This window comes from Neoarius graeffei, chromosome 6 (genome assembly GCF_027579695.1).
Source record: "Neoarius graeffei isolate fNeoGra1 chromosome 6, fNeoGra1.pri, whole genome shotgun sequence".
Taxonomy (NCBI): domain Eukaryota; kingdom Metazoa; phylum Chordata; class Actinopteri; order Siluriformes; family Ariidae; genus Neoarius; species Neoarius graeffei.
The window spans coordinates 45,231,290-45,251,329 of NC_083574.1; the positions used below are offsets into that span (position 1 = coordinate 45,231,290).

The 20,040-nt window shown below is 41.9% G+C and overlaps 1 protein-coding gene across 1 annotated transcript in view; it reads right to left on the reverse strand.

Moving 5' to 3' along the window:
- The window catches only part of zgc:173742 (DNA topoisomerase I, mitochondrial), a 233,252-nt gene that overhangs the window by 71,377 nt on the left and 141,835 nt on the right, over positions 1 to 20,040 (reverse strand). The window contains exons 13-14 of the mRNA XM_060924351.1: positions 12,752 to 12,937; positions 11,620 to 11,688 (exon numbers count right to left, since the gene is read on the reverse strand). Coding sequence (XP_060780334.1) covers positions 11,620 to 11,688; positions 12,752 to 12,937 — 255 coding nt within the window. The remainder of the gene's footprint in view (positions 1 to 11,619; positions 11,689 to 12,751; positions 12,938 to 20,040) is intronic.

The following is a 20,040-nucleotide window of genomic DNA, read 5'->3' on the forward strand; positions in this document are numbered from 1 at the left end:
CGCTCCTGTCGAGGTGTTAACTTCCGTGGACGACCTGGACGTCTCTGTGAGATGGTTGCAGTTCCAGCTTTCTTCAATTTTTGTACCACTTTTGCTACAGTATTCTGACTGATAAGTAAAGCTTTGCTGATCTTCTTGTAGCCTTCACCTTTGTGGTGGAAATAAATTATTTTCTTTGTGGAATTTTGAAGAGACAAGTTGAGCATCACTCTCCATCCAGCATCCAGTCACTAAAAGAGGTCATTGTTGAAGAATGGAAAAAGATTGATGTTGCAAAATGTCGCCAACTTGTTCATTCCATGCCTAGAAGACTTGGTGCTGTCATTAAAAATCATGGCGGCCATACAAAGTACTAGATGTAGTAGTTTTTGTTGTGGGGTGCACTCATTTTTGCACCACCCTAATTTGAGTAAAACTGAAAAATGTGTAATCTAAGTTTATATTATTCACCTTACTTTCAGGTTATAAGTTAAACAGATGTTATATTAAACTTTGTCTTGTCAACATTTTGAAAATTGTTTGTGTTCATTGAGATATTGTTTAAAATGTTACTTTTCAAAGGGGGTGTACTCATTTACGCTGAGCACTGTATAATAATAATAATAATAATAATAATAATAAGTCGTCTTTGGATCACCCAAGCTCGCTGTAAATATCCTCATCACACAAAGTAACTCAACACGTTTATTTAAATAGGAATTAAATACTCCTCCATTGGCTGATGTTTATTCAATCCATGACTAAATCCAAATAAATCAGCAACATTTTAATTACAGCATGCCTCAGTATGTTGATCATTCACTGAACTCTGCTCTTCAGATGTGCAAATACTGGAACTTACTATTCAGCCTCTGTTCTGCATTTTAATTAAGATGATAATTAGGGTTTACACTCACCGGCCACTTTAATAGGAACTTGTTTTTGATCCTAAGCTTCCTGTTCTTGGCTGCAGGAGTGGAACCCAATGTGGTTTCCTGCTGTTGCGTGCTGAGATGCTTTTCTGCTCACCACTGTTGTAAACAGTTACTCTATCCTTCCTGGCAGCTCGAACCAATCTGGTTATTTTCCTCTGACCTCTCTTATCAACAAGGCGTTTGTTTCCACCCACAGAACTGTCGCTCACTCAGTGTTTTTTTTTTTCGCACCATTCTGTGTAAACTCTACAGACTGTTGTGTGTGAAAACCCCAAGAGATCAGCAGTTTCTGAAATACTCAAACCAGTCCATCTGGCTCAAACCAACACCCATGCCACAGTGAAAGTCATACTTTGAGATTGCAATTTTTCCCATTCTGATACAACCCCGATTCCAAAAAAGTTGGGACAAAGTACAAATTGTAAATAAAAATGGAATGTAACAATTTACAAATCTCAAAAACTGATATTGTATTCACAATAGAACATAGACAACATATCAAATGTCGAAAGTGAGACATTTTGAAATTTCATGCCAAATATTGGCTCATTTGAAATTTCATGACAGCAACACATCTCAAAAAAGTTGGGACAGGGGCAATAAGAGGCTGGAAAAGTTAAAGGTACAAAAAAGGAACAGCTAGAGGACCAAATTGCAACTCATTAGGTCAATTGGCAATAGGTCATTAACATGACTGGGTATAAAAAGAGCATCTTGGAGTGGCAGCGGCTCTCAGAAGTAAAGATGGGAAGAGGATCACCAATCCCCCTAATTCTGCGCTGACAAATAGTGGAGCAATATCAGAAAGGAGTTCGACAGTGTAAAATTGCAAAGGGTTTGAACATATCATCATCTACAGTGCATAATATCATCAAAAGATTCAGAGAATCTGGAAGAATCTCTGTGCGTAAGGGTCAAGGCTGGAAAACCATACTGGGTGCCCGTGATCTTCGGGCCCTTAGACGGCACTGCATCACATACAGGCATGCTTCTGTATTGGAAATCACAAAATGGGCTCAGGAATATTTCCAGAGAACATTATCTGTGAACACAATTCACCGTGCCATCCGCCGTTGCCAGCTAAAACTCTATAGTTCAAAGAAGAAGCCGTATCTAAACATGATCCAGAAGCGCAGACGTCTTCTCTGGGCCAAGGCTCGTTTAAAATGGACTGTGGCAAAGTGGAAAACTGTTCTGTGGTCAGATGAATCAAAATTTGAAGTTCTTTATGGAAATCAGGGACGCCGTGTCATTCGGACTAAAGAGGAGAAGGACGACCCAAGTTGTTATCAGCGCTCAGTTCAGAAGCCTGCATCTCTGATGGTATGGGGTTGCATTAGTGCGTGTGGCATGGGCAGCTTACACATCTGGAAAGACACCATCAATGCTGAAAGGTATATCCAGGTTCTAGAGCAACATATGCTCCCATCCAGACGACGTCTCTTTCAGGGAAGACCTTGCATTTTCCAACATGACAATGCCAAACCACATACTGCATCAATTACAGCATCATGGCTGCGTAGAAGAAGGGTCCGGGTACTGAACTGGCCAGCCTGCAGTCCAGATCTTTCACCCATAGAAAACATTTGGTGCATCATAAAACGGAAGATACGACAAAAAAGACCTAAGACAGTTGAGCAACTAGAATCCTACATTAGACAAGAATGGGTTAACATTCCTATCCCTAAACTTGAGCAACTTGTCTCCTCAGTCCCCAGACGTTTACAGACTGTTGTAAAGAGAAAAGGGGATGTCTCACAGTGGGAAACATGGCCTTGTCCCAACTTTTTTGAGATGTGTTGTTGTCATAAAATTTAAAATCACCTAATTTTTCTCTTTAAATGATACATTTTCTCAGTTTAAACATTTGATATGTCATCTATGTTCTATTCTGAATAAAATATGGAATTTTGAAACTTCCACATCATTGCATTCCGTTTTTATTTACAATTTGTACTTTGTCCCAACTTTTTTGGAATCGGGGTTGTATTTGATGTGAACGTTAACTGAAGCACTTGATTTGGAGCTGCATGACTTGATGCATTGTGCTGCTGTCAAAGGATCGGCTGATTAGAGAACTGCATCAAACAGCAGGTGGATGGGTGTCCCTAATAAAGTGGTCAGTGAGTGTATACTGCTTATAATGCAGCGTTACTCTAATGTTATTTAGTGTTAGTTAAGGGAACCTTAATGTAAAGGGTTATTTATAATTTCCTGATCCTGAAACAGGTATCGATACTTTTAGAAAGTTGATCAGCTCGATTGTTACACACACGAATAGGGAGCTGATGTACATGCAAGACGACGTTCATCAAGTAAGCTCACAGTTTTACTAGCACTGTTTTTTGCAATGCAAAAATTAGGATGTGTTTCACGATAAAAGTTTTCATTTTGTTGATCGTAACTCATTATAGACATCTCGGTCCATAAGGTTTCCGATTGAGAGTATGCCGTGAGCATTCTGGCTGCTGCTTCTCACTGGAGCTTTGTATTTTTATTTTATTTTCTCTTTTGTTTTTTGTGCAGCTTGATGTTTGAGTGTTTTGTCCGCTGGTTGTGGTGTCGCTCCGGACCCAGTTTTGGGCGTCGGTTCCCTCCAGGCCTTGGTTCGTTGTGGGTGATGCCTGTGCTCCTCGCTATGGACTGCAGTGAGCTCGTTGCTCATTTTAACATCGTGGTTGTCCAGCGCTCTGTGCAGCAGTGCTTTAGTGCTTGGCGTGATGTTCCGAGCGATGTTGCTTGTTGGCGTCGCGACGGCTGTGCAGGCGGTTTGGGACATACCAGCGCTCTGCGTGGCCGTGCGTCTGTGCTCGCTTTGTGGATCCATGGCGTGGTGTTCTGAGTGATGTTGCCCAGTGGCATCGTGGCGGCTGTGCAGGCGGTGTGGGACTTGTTTTCATGCGCCTTTTGGTGGGACTGTGGCTGCTACACCATTGAAATGACATCCTGACCTTTATTTGGTGGACTTTTTTACCCCCTATAATTGTAAAGCAACCTTGGGTTTTGAGAAAGGCGCTATATAAATCGAACTCATTATCAGTCTGCTTTCACACTCACGCTGCGTTCAGATCAGAAGGTTGCTGCCTTCTTGCTTTGCTGCCGTGTTTCATAAAGCAGGACTTTCGACTGAAGGCATCTTCAATGGACGTTCATTTCAAACAACCTTTTAGGATAGCACTTATGGTAACCTGTGACATTTAACTAGACCAAAGAATAGGCCATTTGCAGGAATGGCACGGTTCCGCTATCCCAACATTTTAGCTGTATTCAGCAGGTGGTGCTGTGATCAGTCCTCCACTTCCAGGTTGTTCCCAGCCAAAACAATACTCACTGTGACATTGGTTTGTATTACGTTTCGCTGAAATAAGATAGAATTAATACAGTTTATTGATGTTTAACTGGAATAGATGCTTATAAAATGTTGTCAAACGTACAAATACGTGAATTATCGCCCATGCCACATCCATTATTGTGCTTAAGTTAGGGCTTGTGGTCTGGGTAACCACGTAACTTTAGTGATCACTGATGACGGGGAAAAACAAATATATAATGATGGGGAATAATAATATATAGATATACCATGTGGAATTTTGATCTTATTCTACTTGTATGTTAAGCTCCAAAATCTATAGATCTACTCGGATATCGGTTGATTGGGGGCAATGCATGTTAAACATGTTAGAGTGATATTTGCAGGATATTTATATACATTTTAAACAGTCAATGTGTGTCGAACAACCAAATAAGTTCTTAAGAGGGGCGTTACAATCTTTCATTATCCATCACTGATACATAACCAATACTGGTTGATACTGTATAAGCTTAAAACAGGGTCTGCACGTGTTTGTTTTCACTGATTACGGACCATCAAAGTATATTTGTATACACTACAAATGGCGGAATCCCTCGAGATCGCCTGCAGTTATGGAGAATGTGGAGAGAATGCATGGACATGCAAGTTCAATTAGTTGAAACAATCACAGCGTTCGGTAATGCACGAGTCCTCGTGAGTTTTCAAACATTTCAAATTGTCAATCCCCAAATATTTGAGAAGTTGATGTCTAAATACCAACATAACATCCTAACTCTGGTTCATAGCCCAATTCCAAAAACCTACCCAATAATAATATCCCTCATATTCCTTGAAAACTTTCAATGTTTTGAGGATGTTTTGAGTTGGGAATGTAAATTATGAGCCTCTTCAGTAAGTACATGTTAAAACACCAAACACCAATGCGAACAGAAATGAAATTGGACGTGTCCATTTCCTGCAAATATCACTAATGTCAAGGAGTCCAGGGGTTACACTCACAGTGACCAGAATGATCAAATTGACAAATTTACGATTTAACAGACTATTTTCATCACGAAAAACATTTACTTGATGGCTCCGTATCTTTAACATTTACAAGATGTTATTAAACTTGAAACAAACCACAATAAACCCTGAACAAACACTTTACTTTTGTTGGTTTGGGCTGTGCGGCGTCCACCGTTGTTGACATTGTTGAACGACCCAGTGACGCGCGCGCCACCTGTTGACTACTCCGCACATATCATAGCGGAACCGTGCCATTGGTCACGTGTCAATTTTCCCCATAGCAACAAGCCCGTGGTGGGCAAGCTAACTTGACATTCCTTGACAACCATAAGAGTTTGACTGGCGATGCAAAGCAATCCATTTCTATAATAGCCGTTTTACCTTTTCTACTGTCTTTTTTGATCCAAATTTTCATGTGTACTTGGAAAACGTTTGTGGTTTTAACTTCTGTTGTAAGTTAAAGCGAATAATTGGCCGTTAAAAAAAAAAAAAAAAAAAGTTTTTTGGACTCAAGTTGGTCACCGCCGAAAGAAATTCACGTGCGAAATGTCAGATTTCTCAGGTATGTTTATAACTTTTCTCCTTTTCTACCTTTATCATTCGCTTAATGTGTGAAGATTCTTGAAAATAAATACAGATACATCTGTCGATGTGTTTTGCCAAGTACACACGAAAATTCGGGTTAGAAAGAGACAGTAGAAAAGGTAAAAACAGCCATTATAGAAATGGATTGCTTCGCATCGCCAGTCAAACTCTTATGGTTGTCAAGGAATGTCCAGTTAGTTTGCCCACCACGGGCTTGTTGCTATGGGGAAAATTGACACGTGACCAATTCCTGCAAATGGCCTATTAGCGAGTTGGCTAACAGATGCCTCACAAATAATATAACTAAATTTATTTGGTGACAGTCATGGGGTTATAAGAGAGTACAACGTTTATGTCTCAGTAACCTCAAAAATCTAAGCAAAAATTGCATATCCAGATGTTTACTAATCTGGGATGGGGAGCCATACATGCATATGCCTACCAAATATACTGATTATACAGGAGTTCGATTATACATATACTATTTAGGTAAGAGGTAGGCATGTAACACAAATGGTCTACACCCCTACATGCCTACCTCTTACCTAAATAGTACATGTTTTTACAACCACATGCACCTTTTTCTCTCTCTCTCTCTCACATATATTTATTTATATTGCTCCTGCTCAACTGCATTCGGTCAACATGGGCAAATGTGCAATCATCACGCCTAACTGTGCAATACATTCACTTATTACTGTGCAATAACCCACTGACTGATCATCATGCTGTATCATAGGTCACACCCTAGATACAGAGAACTATTTTTTTTTTTTTACTTATCTATCCATCTTGTATCTTCTTATGGTCCCGGTCATCTCTGAGCAAGGGTGGTCTGTAGCGGGTAGAGAGTTTTCACCATGACGAGGCTGCTGACCTCTCCACGGCTAGCAGGTAGACTGCCCAATTCCGTACCTGCGTCCTTCGTCCAGAGGACACAGAGTGGACTCACTGGGAGACGCAAATTGCCATGTGTATAACTGGAGAAGCAGTCAAATGGGGTAGCGTCAGTGGGCTGACCTTGACTTGAACTGACTCAGGCAGGAGTCCTCCAAGGGAAGATGGTAGTCACTGTGCCCTTGGCCGTTCCGGCAGTTGTCCAGGTGTTGTAGACTGTAGCCTCTACGCCCATAGGTAGCTCACCCAATACCTAGTTTTCCATATTCTGATGGTTGGCCTCCGGACCCTCTTGATGTTGATGTAGGTAGCACGCAATGGCTCATCCCAGTCAATCGGCAATATGGTACCTCCATGCTTCACTCATGTGCAGGTTGGCGTGCCGCGGACTTCAGCACAGTTGTTGGGGCATGGACCCCAGTGGACTGATTTTCGTCTGGCCTCTATCCCAAGACTAACTCTGGGATGGTTGAACCTACCAGAGACTCGAAGGCCCCCGCCAGTACGAGCCCTTGGGGTCTTGTCTCGTCTGCTTTTTGAAGAGACTCTCCCTGCATTACTTTCTAAACTAAAAAAAAAGCATAGAATTGATAAACTGGTCTCCTAACGAAATTGACACAGTTTTCTCGATGAGAAGCCTGGGTTCGGGGGAACCCGTCTGTCCTGCCGGAACGTTTGCGGCTGGTTACACGATGGACGCGTGGGAGCGGTGGCGGGTCGTGTGCCTGGCGATTCTTTCTGTGGAGGACATTGAAGATATCTACCTATTCGGAACCATGATTACAGGACTTTTGCTGATTGGATTAGGCATTGCCCTGGTATATCGAGGAAATCAGACAACGGTGACAGCTGTTCAAAGCCCCACAAAGCTGCCCGATATGATTGGAGTGGTGGGCAAAGCTGTTGGCACTCGGACTGTGGACATTCAGAACTTTAACCACAAAATGGTTGTTATCTCGGAGCAGCTTTCAGCTTTGCAAGGAATACGTTTTTCGGAGATCAATTTGAATTTGAATAGAATGGACAGATATGGACGAGCAGTGTGGACGTGCAAAGACTGCGTCTGGAAAGACCAAACAATTTATATCTTATCGACATTCGGCTCCCTGAGACAGCACCGGCCTCGGTTCAGGCTGTTGCTGAGGCAACATTTCCCCCTGAAGGTCACTGCTAGGAGACACTCTCACATTCCTTCTCTAACTTTCCACGGTCGCCATTTTTACCCCCAGTGTGACAAGCGGGTGCGTGACCAGCGCCTTCATGGCTGCAGGAGCTGACGGCTGCTTGCTTGTGCTGGATTACCTCCTCCCCTCACCCCACCCCCCTCACCCCTACCCCTGATTCCCCCCCTCAAGTCCCGTGTTTTGCTTATGTGCAAAGGTTTTTTAAATGTTCCCACACTGTACTCCTGACAGGAGCATAGTGTGTGTGGGGGGGGGTGTTCTTTTTTCCTTATCTCTCTTCATGTTGTGTTTCCTTTTTATCTTCATCCCTGTCTTCCTGTCCTGTCTACCCTATGTCAATTGTATGTTGTATATGTACGGACAGGTTGACGGCTAATTTCGCTGGTACATGTGACTAGTGACAATAAAGGGCATCATCATCATCATAAGAGGCACACAAGCTACTACACCATGACAACGCATCAGTCTAAGCAGTATCCATCTTGTATAGATTTGTATCTTTTTGCTTGAATGTTTATCTTGTACAGATCTGACTCCCCCCCTCTTAATACCAAGTGTTTGTATGAATACACCGACTGGATTGCGTGCTTCAATTTCACTGTACTGTACAGTGACAAAGGAATCTTGAATGCATGGACCAATATTTCTGTGGATTCACCAGTTGTTATTTTTGGATCCTCATCATCAAACTTGACATTTTTCCTGCTAGCATTAAAGTGCATATTCTGAACCAATTTAGTGTTGTTTTTTTATATGAAAGTATGTCCCTTTACACACTCATCCAGAAGGGTAATTTTGCACAAGGCCATCTGTCTACAGCAGAAAAAAAACAAAATAACAAAAAGCGTCTGGAAAAATCCCAAGGGAGTCTGGAGCCAGATTCGTGACGTTACCTGCGGAAGCGCCAGCAGGCTGCGCGAGCTTTGCACGGTTTCAGTTCACAGCCTGTCTAGACCAAGCGCTCCCATTTCTCTCTCATTGTCCGGTCTTTTGGGAAATGCTGAGTACGAATCCCATCAAGATTGGTGTTGCTACACCCTCCTATGATACATCTGTTAACCATTTTAATAATCGCGTGATAACGTTGAAGAAATTTGCAGAAAACCACCAGGTCGTTTTCTCATAAACAAACCAGCGCTGACGTAGGATTCAGAGGGAGGCGTCCCGCAGATGACGTCACCAAAAATGTCTGCCAGGAAATTAAAATGCCAAGTTTTTTCAGAGACGGACCAATTCGCCTCAAATGGCTTCATTTCAACTGAATTTTTCTGGTATTGCGCAAGGAAAAAATATTGCACAAAATGCAAAATATGACAGATATTTGACCAAAGTTTAATATAAAATAGGAGAATTACATTGATCTTGCTCCTGAATTTACCCAAGATGTGCCCTCTAACAGAAAGCCGGTCACCAACTTGCAGTAAAATCCGACCAATACTTACCCTATTACAGTTTTCTGGATCCAGGATCCGGAAGATGATATGGATAACGTCTAAAAGTTAACCAATTCAAAGCTGGGCTAAGACAAAAGCTACATCGCAAATTTCATCAAAATCCATCCACTATGTTTTGAGTTATCTTGATGCTAAAAAAAAAAAATCGATCTGGATGCAAAATTTGAATCCGGATCAACATCAAAGTCAAAGTCACGTGAACCTAGGATAATACTAAAGCTGTACACCAAATTTCATCAAAATCCATTCACGACTTTTTGAGCCATGTTGGGAACAGACCCCAAAAAATTTCTGGATCCACATACATATCCAGATTTGCATCAAAATCTAAATCACTTGTTCCTTGGCCCATGGCTCACCTTTCCTCAAAATTTCAAAATCCGCTCATGACTTTTTTCAGTTATGTTGGGAACAGACAAACAAACGGAGGCGAACTCATAACCTCCTCCAATACAACTGGTAGAGGTAAAAACTTACATTTGTATATGAAATCGCTTTTCTGTGGCGTTCGGTCTGCCATCTTTGTTTATGTTGCTTGAGGGAGGTGCCGCACAGATTTATACACTACCGTTCAAAAGTTTGGGGTCACCCAGACAATTTTGTGTTTTCCATGAAAAGTCACACTTTTATTTACCACCATAAGTTGCAAAATGAATAGAAAATATAGTCGAGACATTTTTCTGGCCATTTTGAGCATTTAATCGACCCCACAAATGTGATGCTCCAGAAACTCAATCTGCTCAAAGGAAGGTCAGTTTTATAGCTTCTCCAAAGAGCTCAAGTGTTTCCAGCTGTGCTAACATGATTGTACAAGGGTTTTCTAATCATCCATTAGCCTTCTGAGGCAATGAGCAAACACATTGTACCATTAGAACACTGGAGTGAGAGTTGCTGGAAATGGGCCTCTATACACCTATGGAGATATTGCACCAAAAACCAGACATTTGCAGCTAGAATAGTCATTTACCACATTAGCAATGTATAGAGTGCATTTCTGATTAGTTTAAAGTGATCTTCATTGACCAGAACAGTGCTTTTCTTTCAAAAATAAGGACATTTCAAAGTGACCCCAAACTTTTGAACGGTAGTGTAGGTACAGTAATAAGCCGCACTGAGGATACATCAACGTTGCCTTCAGCTGTTTAAAGTTTAAAGGCATATTAGAAAACATGGAACGGGAGTCTGGTCGGTTTCGAATGGTGTCTCTTGATGCCTCGTTGTCTTGTTAGGCACCCTCCTGAGACAGCATGTTCCCCATTTTGAACACGCACTCGGTGTTTTCCACCTTATTACACCTTGTGAAAGAAGCGTGCTCATGCAACATGCACTGTAACCATAACAACCGCTACCACTTATGCTTTCCAATAGTACAGTACAGGCTAATTAGCTAGCTTGTCTATGTCGAATTAAGAAAAAAAAAAAAAAAAATCTTCATTCAGCTAAACTATTATAAGGAGAAGGCTCCCCCCCCCACACATGTTTTCCAAATATCTCCATTGTCAATCTCCTTGCACGCAGTTACTAACACGACTCATTTTTCTACCAGCACGCCGTCGTCCATGTTGGGTTTACTCGCTTGTCCCCTGAGCTGTGACCTGAATGGCACTGGAAAGCGCTTGGTGATTTTCTTTTTTTCCTTTGAACATTGTAGAAGGTGGTAAAAAAGCAGGCAGATTTAAATCCACTTGCATGAAAGCACTCTTATTCACCCTGAGGTGATTCATTTCAAACATGCAGAAATACAAAATTTAAACTGCATCGTAGGCCAAGGAAAAAAGAAAAGCAGCAAATTAAACCGCGCACACACTTGTGGCAGAGTAGCACAAGAAGAGCAGAGCATTATATATCTTAGTCACGAACTATGCCAGCATCAGGTATTTGCCCAATCCCACACAAGCAGCATGTAATGTGATTTGTGCTAATCTCTGCAGAGCTACATGGCAGAGGGCAGAGATTTAAGGCTGTGCTTTTCAGTGCCAAAGAGCGGCACAGAGCAAATTACCATGTCCCTGTACTCGCGCTTACAATTACCAAGCTGGCCTGCCTCTCCACCTTTCTCTCCTTTGTGCGCTTTCTTTCTCCACAGGTCTCAGAGCAGGTATTCAGACCGGACTTCAAAAGATAATATGCTAATCCGCACTGTCATTTGGTTTAACGCGTAATCTGTTTCAGATCTAACCCCTAAAGCTCCTCGGTGCTATGGAAAAGGGCGAGAAATTATGGAATTATGAAAAGGGGGAGGAACTGGAGAGCTTTATACTCACGTTTAATCGATCAAACAGGTCGTCTCCTTCTTGTTTGTTCTGCATGAAGAGCTTGAGGTTTTTGAAAACCTGAGTGACGCAGACAAAAAAAAAATAATAATAAATAAATAAATAAATATGTTTATCAAACCGGGGGCTTCGCTACGTTCAGAGACAGAGAATGAGTTTACTCAGGAGGAGCTGAAACGAAACAGGACCTTGTGGAAATGTCAAATATAATTGAGAACTCCTCCTTTCCGTTCTCGCTAGCAGCTAAAATATGCTCGATACTAATTAATCAGCCATGTGCAGCAGGGAATTAAAAAAAAAAAACACAACACAAAAACGCCATCTAGCAGAAAAAGCTGTCAGGGATTTTTGGCAGGATCGACTTTGCTCGCTGATTGAATACGGTGCAGTGGTGACGGACTTGTTCATGGACCCGTCAGTCTCCTAATAGTGGGTGGTGTAACTTCTCCCCCAGTTTCACACATCATTACAACACTTACCGTACACAATCGGGCCATGCCACAGCAGCGCAGCACAGCACAGCACAGCCCCCCCCACCCACAACACAGTTTTCTGATGATGGAGTTCATCCGCCAGCGTATCATTACCCACACTGACAGACAGAATAAACTAATATGACGCACTCGTAGAATCTGCCGGTGCCAGATGCCACGATCAAGAGTGCCGATTCTTATTCATCGTGATGGAGGGAAGACTGCTGGCTGCAAATTACACCTCCTCTCAATTATATCTGACATTTTCAACAACTCTCGCTCACTTTGAATAAACCTGTTAAATATGCAGGGCACTAATTATTTCTCACCTGATGACTTTTCTTTTAAATCTTCTCATTTAAATAATGAATGCTCGTGTTCTCAAACAGTGCCTGGCAGAAGCAAATATTACCATACAAGAAGCTAAACAATAATTACCATATATACATTATTATAGCAAAAAAGCCCTGTCTTGAGCTGCTTTATATAGGCACGGATTTTCATACGCTTTCTACACTAGACCTCCAGCTGACTCGCAGTGTGAGACAGTATGGACCCAAGTGGCTAAATAACCATTTATTATGCTTTCTCTCTCTACTGCAGCTGGGGATGCTGGGATTGGCAAACTGATTATGCACAAGACCTCTTACCCTTTTCGAGACAGGAACCTTGTTGTAGTAACGGATACAATCTTTACCCAGGAAGTCGAACTCCACCATGCATTTCTCTCCATCGAGTGTGTCGTGTAAGGTAATGTGCTCGACACGCAGAGAGCAGCAACCCACTGTATCCGCCGTCTCCCCCTCTTCCTTTTCATTACCTGCTCTCAGAGCCAGCTGCATGCGCACACACACACACACACACACACTTTAAACAGTGGCTTAGTCACGGATCCTCTCAACAGCTTCGAGTTTGATTTCAAGTTTAATCCAGGCATATGAATAACCGTCTCTGCTGTGTATTGACTCAAGACACTAATTGTGTCTTCACAAATTCATTTCCTAATTTTTACCTACCCTAATTTTGAAAGAATATTGGCGTTAACGCCTTTAAGCCTACTGCACATGAGATGTGAGAATACATCAATATGGCATTTTTCCCCATGCACCGATATGCAGCAACTGCAAGTGTGCAATGTTTCACTTGAATTGTAATTCTGCCACACACGGAGTCCAGCACAGACGTAATTCGAAACTTTATTTAGAAGCTTCATTTGTTCAGACGCTGCCTGGACAAAAAAAAAAAAAGTCACATGTACACTCATTTTTTATTAGGCCACCTTTAGCTTTGATTATGGCGCACATTCACCATGGCATTGTTTCAATGTCAAAAGATTTATTTCCATCCAGAGTCGCGTTAATTTTTCGCCGAGATCTTGTCTTGATGACGGGAGACTTGGGCCCACTTTACACGGGGCCGGTCTGAAACAAAAACGCAAAAGTCCGTTTTCGTTCTCACTTTTTTCTGCGTCTACACGACCGTTTTCAAGGAGGAAATCTGCGTCTATACGGTGACGCATAAATGTGTGGAATTCAATTGGATGTGCATGCCAGGCGGCTAGGTGGTGCTGTGAAAGACCTCCGCTATGTCTGCACGCATGCGCAACGTCTTCCGTCTTGTCTGATCTGCACATCTGCGCCGCGAAAACTTTGACTACTCTGGCTATGGTAAGTAAGAAAGTAAGTAAAAAAGTAAGAGCATACTATACCCACCTCTGTTCATTAACGGTATATGTGCAGATTCGGTATAGATGTTCGAAGGACTCCTGGACGTTTATTAAAGCTGCCAGAGCAGCTTGAAGGTCCGTTGGATCGATGTAATCAGACATGCTCTTACATTTTTCTTACTTCCCGGGCTGGCATGTACAGTATATGACATATGTATGACGTAAACGCGTACCCGACGTGAGCAGATCCGAGCAGAGTTTCGCGTATTGGGTAGTTTAGACGGATATGCAACGGGGGCTGTTTTTAACTTATCCACTCTGGAAGGCGTTTTCAATTTTTTCCGTTTTTCAGCCTCGGAAACGCCGTCCCCGTGTAGACGAAAGGCACTTCCGATAAAATATTTAGTCGTTTTTACCCGACAGCGTCCTCGTGTAAACGGGCCCTTGAACTACTCCGTAAAATCTTTTCCAGCACATCCCAAACTCTCAGTGGGGTTAAGGTCGGGACTCTGTGGTGGCCAAATTCATGTGTGAAAATGATTCCTCATGCTTCCTGAACCACTCTTTCACAATCAGAGCCTTAATTTTAAGCCCGTGACATCAGGGAAGGCAAAACTGACAGGATTCAGTGCATTCATGTCGTCAGCAGACTTCATTTTCCTGCCCCATAACGTTCCTGAGCCTCGACCTGACCAGCTGAAGCAGCCACAGATCTCAGCACTGTCTCCAGTGGCCACTATGCATGACGGGTGCATCGCTTCTTATCCTGATGCACACATCACTCAGGAATAGGATAAATCTGGACTCATCAGACCATGCGACCTTTTTCCATTGCTCCAGAGTCCAATCTTTATGCTCCCTAGCAAACTGAAGCTGTTTCTTCCGATTAGTCTCACTAACAAGTGGTTTTCTTATGGACGCCCAGCTGTTTAGTCCCAATCCTGCGAGTCTTCGTCACTTTGTGTATGAAGAAATGCTCTAACTTGCACGAACAAACAGCCTCGAGTTTGATATACAGTGGGGCAAAAAAGTATTTAGTCAGCCACTAATTGTGCAAGTTCTCCCACTTATAAAGATGAGAGAGGCCTGTAATTTTCATCATACAGTGGTGCTTAAAAGTTTGTGAACCCTTTAGAATTTTCTATATTTCTGCAAAAATATGGCATAAAACATCATCAGATTTTCACACAAGTCCTAAAAGTACATAAAGAAAACCCAGTTAAACAAATGAGACAAAAATATTATACTTGGTCATTTATTTATTGAGGAAAATGATCCAATATTACATATCTGTGAGTGGCAAAAGTATGTGAACCTTTGCTTTCAGTATCTGGTGTGACCCCCTTGTGCAGCAATAACTGCAACTAAATGTTTCTGGTAACTGTTGATCAGTCCTGCACACTGGCTTGGAGGAATTTTAGCCCATTCCTCCATACAGAACAGCTTCAACTCTGGGATGTTGGTGGGTTTCCTCACATGAACTGCTCACTTCAGGTCCTTCCACAACATTTTGATTGGATTAAGGTCAGGACTTTGACTTGGCCATTCCAAAACATGAACTTTATTCTTCTTTAACCATTCTTTGGTAGAACGACTTGTGTGCTTAGGGTCGTTGTCTTGCTGCATGACCCACCTTCTCTTGAAATTCAGTTCGTGGACAGATGTCCTGACATTTTCCTTTAGAATTCCCTGGTATAATTCAGATTTCATTGCTCCATCAATGATGGCAAGCCGTCCTGGCCCAGATGCAGCAAAACAGGCCCAAAACATGATACTACCACCACCATGTTTCACAGATGGGATAAGGTTGTTATGCTGGAATGCAGTGTTTTCCTTTCTCCAAACTTAACGCTTCTCATTTAAACCAAATTGTTCAATTTTGGGCTCAGCCATCCACAAAACATTTTTCCAATAGCCTTCTGGCTTGTCCATGTAATCTTTAGCAAACTGCAGACAAGCAGCAAGTTTTTTTGGAGAGCAGTGGCTTTCTCCTTGCAACCCTGTCATGCACACCATTGTTGTTCAGTGTTCTCCTGATGGTGGACTCATGAACATTAACATTAGCCAATGTGAGAGAGGCCTTCAGTTGCTTAGAAGTTACCCTGGGGTCCTTTGTGACCTCGCCAACTATTACACGCCTTGCTCTTGGAGTGATCTTTGTTGGTCAACCACTCCTGGGGAGGGTAACAATGGTCTTAAATTTCCTCCATTTGTACACAATCTGTCTGACTGTGGATTGGTGGAGTCCAAACTCTTTAGAGATGGTTTTGTAACCTTTTCCAGCCTGATGAGCATCAACAACGCTTTTTCTGAGGTCCTCAGAAATCTCCTTTGTTCGTGCCATGATACACTTGCACAAACATGTGTTGTGAAGATCAGACTTTGATAGATCCCTGTTCTTTAAATAAAACAGGGTGCCCACTCACACCTGATTTGTCATCCAATTGATTGAAAACACCGGACTCTAATTTCACCTTCAAATTAACTGCTAATCCTAGAGGTTCACATACTTTTGCCACTCACAGATATGTAATATTGGATCATTTTCCTCAATAAATAAATGACCAAGTATCATATTTTTGTCTCATTTGTTTAACTGGGTTCTCTTTATCTACTTTTAGGACTTGTGTGAAAATCTGAGGATGTTTTGGGTCATATTTATGCAGAAATATAGAAAATTCTAAAGGGTTCACAAACTTTCAAGCACCACTGTAGGTACACTTCAACTATGAGAGACAGAATGGGGGGAAAGAATCCAGGAAATCACATTGTAGGATTTTTAATGAATTAATTGGTAAATTCCTCGGTAAAATAAGTATTTGGTCACCTACAAACAAGCAAGATTTCTGGCTCTCACAGACCTGTAACAACTTCTTTAAGAGGCTCCTCTGTCCTCCACTCGTTACCTGTATTAATGGCACCTGTTTGAACTCGTTATCAGTATAAAAGACACCTGTCCACAACCTCAAACAGTCACACTCCAAACTCCACTATGGCCAAGACCAAAGAGCTGTCAAAGGACACCAGAAACAAAATTGTAGACCTGCACCAGGCTGGGAAGACTGAATCTGCAATAGGTAAGCAGCTTGGTGTGAAGAAATCAACTGTGGGAGCAATTATTAGAAAATGGAAGACATACAAGACCACTGATAATCTCCCTCGATCTGGGGCTCCACGCAAGATCTCACCCCGTGGGGTCAAAATGATCACAAGAACGGTGAGCAAAAATCCCAGAACCACACGGGGGGACCTAGTGAATGACCTGCAGAGAGCTGGGACCAAAGTAACAAAGGCTACCATCAGTAACACACTACGCCGCCAGGGACTCAAATCCTGCAGTGCCAGACGTGTCCCCCTGCTTAAGCCAGTACATGTCCAGGCCCGTCTGAAGTTTGCTAGAGAGCATTTGGATGATCCAGAAGAGGACTGGGAGAATGTCATATGGTCAGATGAAACCAAAATAGAACTTTTTGGTAAAAACTCAACTTGTCGTGTTTGGAGGAGAAAGAATGCTGAGTTGCATCCAAAGAACACCATACCTACTGTGAAGCATGGGGGTGGAAACATCATGCTTTGGGGCTGTTTTTCTGCAAAGGGACCAGTACGACTGATCCGTGTAAAGGAAAGAATGAATGGGGCCATGTATCGTGAGATTTTGAGTGAAAACCTCCTTCCATCAGCAAGGGCATTGAAGATGAAACGTGGCTGGGTCTTTCAGCATGACAATGATCCCAAACACACCGCCCGGGCAACGAAGGAGTGGCTTCGTAAGAAGCATTTCAAGGTCCTGGAATGGCCTAGCCAGTCTCCAGATCTCAACCCCATAGAAAATCTTTGGAGGGAGTTGAAAGTCCGTGTTGCCCAGCGACAGCCCCAAAACATCACTGCTCTAGAGGAGATCTGCATGGAGGAATGGGCCAAAATACCAGCAACAGTGTGTGAAAACCTTGTGAAGACTTACAGAAAATGTTTGACCTCTGTCATTGCCAACAAAGGGTATATAACAAAGTATTGAGATGAACTTTTGTTATTGACCAAATACTTATTTTCCACCATAACTTGCAAATAAATTCTTTAAAAATCCTACAATGTGATTTCCTGGATTCTTTCCCCCCATTCTGTCTCTCATAGTTGAAGTGTACCTATGATGAAAATTACAGGCCTCTCTCATCTTTTTAAGTGGGAGAACTTGCACAATTGGTGACTGACTAAATACTTTTTTGCCCAACTGTGTGTGTGTATGTATATAATTTTTTTTTTTTTTTAATAATTCAACTTAAACATGAAGTGATCTCGGAGCTTCTTCAGCAAAGTTGACGGTTCATCACTACCCTTCCAGGTTTTAATAATGCGTTGGACAGTTCTTAACCCAATTCCAGCCATTTCAGCAATCTCCTTAGTCCGTTTCTTTGCTTGATGCAGGCCAGTAATTTGACTCTTCTGAAACACAAAATCTTTTCCATGAGGACGGGATATGGTCTTCCAACGTGTCTGTTTAAGAAATAAGCTACTCACTGCATCAGTTAGTTAGGGCTGAAAGAACTGCTGCTAGCTGAAACACATTAAATCACTGCAGTAATTATCGAGTCAAAGGCTCATAAGTATTTGCTTATTTAAAGCTATACTGCCTTTCAGATTTTTCAAGTTTAGGTCATAAAAAGAATTTTCCCGACACTCAATTATTCCTGTTTAGTGGACCGAAAGCTACTGAATTTGAATCAGAGACTTCCAATTTTATTTTATTTTAGTAATAGAGCAATTAATAAATTTCAGGCCACATGGTCCTAAACTCTCCGCTATTTTTTCCCACTTCACCATGACCCAATTCAAGATACTACATCATGCATCACGTGGTGGGCTTTTCCTGTTCGCGCAAGGCATTGTGGGATACAAATTTGAAACAGGAGAGAAAAATGGAGGACGCGAGTGTGCGAATGAAACGTGAAATACCGACTACAGTAAAGGAAAACTAGAAAAGATGTTATGTTGCGAAGGAAAGGAAACGCAGGACCAAACTAATAAATATCGGTGGTCAGTGAGCACCTCTGTGTGATCAGCTGTTCGTTTAACGGCAGAATGATGGAACGGTCAGTGTGCATGCGCACACACACACACACACACACGGACTTCCTCTGTCTGCTTGACTGCGTGAAGCGAGCGATTTTATGCACATTATTTGCTCGAGAATCCGTTCAAATTAAATCCCTTCCCAGCCACAGAATGGCTTGATTTTTTTAAGATATTGCAAAAATAAACTTATTACAATGACCAAATTTCAAAGGGAACTAAATTTCACCGATTTTATGAAATCGAAAGGCCGTCTAGTTTTAAATCCAAATGGTGACTTTTTTCAGCCAGGCAGTGTATACAGTACTAAGACAATTATAACGACCGTCAGTACAGATAACTGCATGTTATATTTACTAAACCGATGCAAGAAAGCAGAACTTTGTGATGCACAGTACATACAGACCGAAGCATTTCTGTTTGTACGATATGCTAATATTTGCTCTGACTGTATGCATCCACTGGAAAATGCAACACTCATTAACGTGGGAGTTTACTGTTACGGTGCCACTGCAGTGTTTAAACAGCTTTAAGAAAAATCAATCCAATATTTTAAACAAACATGAATGGAATCATGAATATACAATAAATAAAATTCTATGATGCAAAATGATTTGAATCTTTGAACATAGTGGAGTGACTTTGGGTTTTTCTTAAAGGGATGCTCAAGCGGATTGATTTTCAAACTTATTGGATGTAAAATTTGTCGTAGATTTCAAAAAATCAAACTTTTATTTTCGGAGACAAAATAGTTTTCAAGAAAAATGCATTTTTTTGAGAATACCGGATGGGCCTCCTGTGGTAGTGACATTTGCGATGATGTCAGGTAGTGGTCACTTGGAGCAACTCGGCTGTTTATATTCGCCGTTTTACAAGTATTTTTACCGAATTTGGATTCATGCCATTGGAAGACCTCAAAACAACCTGCCGGTGGTGCTCTGCTTATGTTCCGAACATTCTGAATCGTCCTGTTTCGATGGAATTAAAAGCAAGATTAATGGGGACTTCTATAATAAAAAGAAAGCTAAAAGACGATGCCATGCCAACAATATTTGCCCATCATTCAACTCCAAAAGTCTGCTGATGCAGTGCTGAACGTCAAGAGAGACAACAACACCGGGAGGTTAGTTTGGACTTTGTTCTACTGTGATTCTCTGTCGTATACGTATTATCGGTGTCTTACCTGGCGAATTGTAATCGGTAATC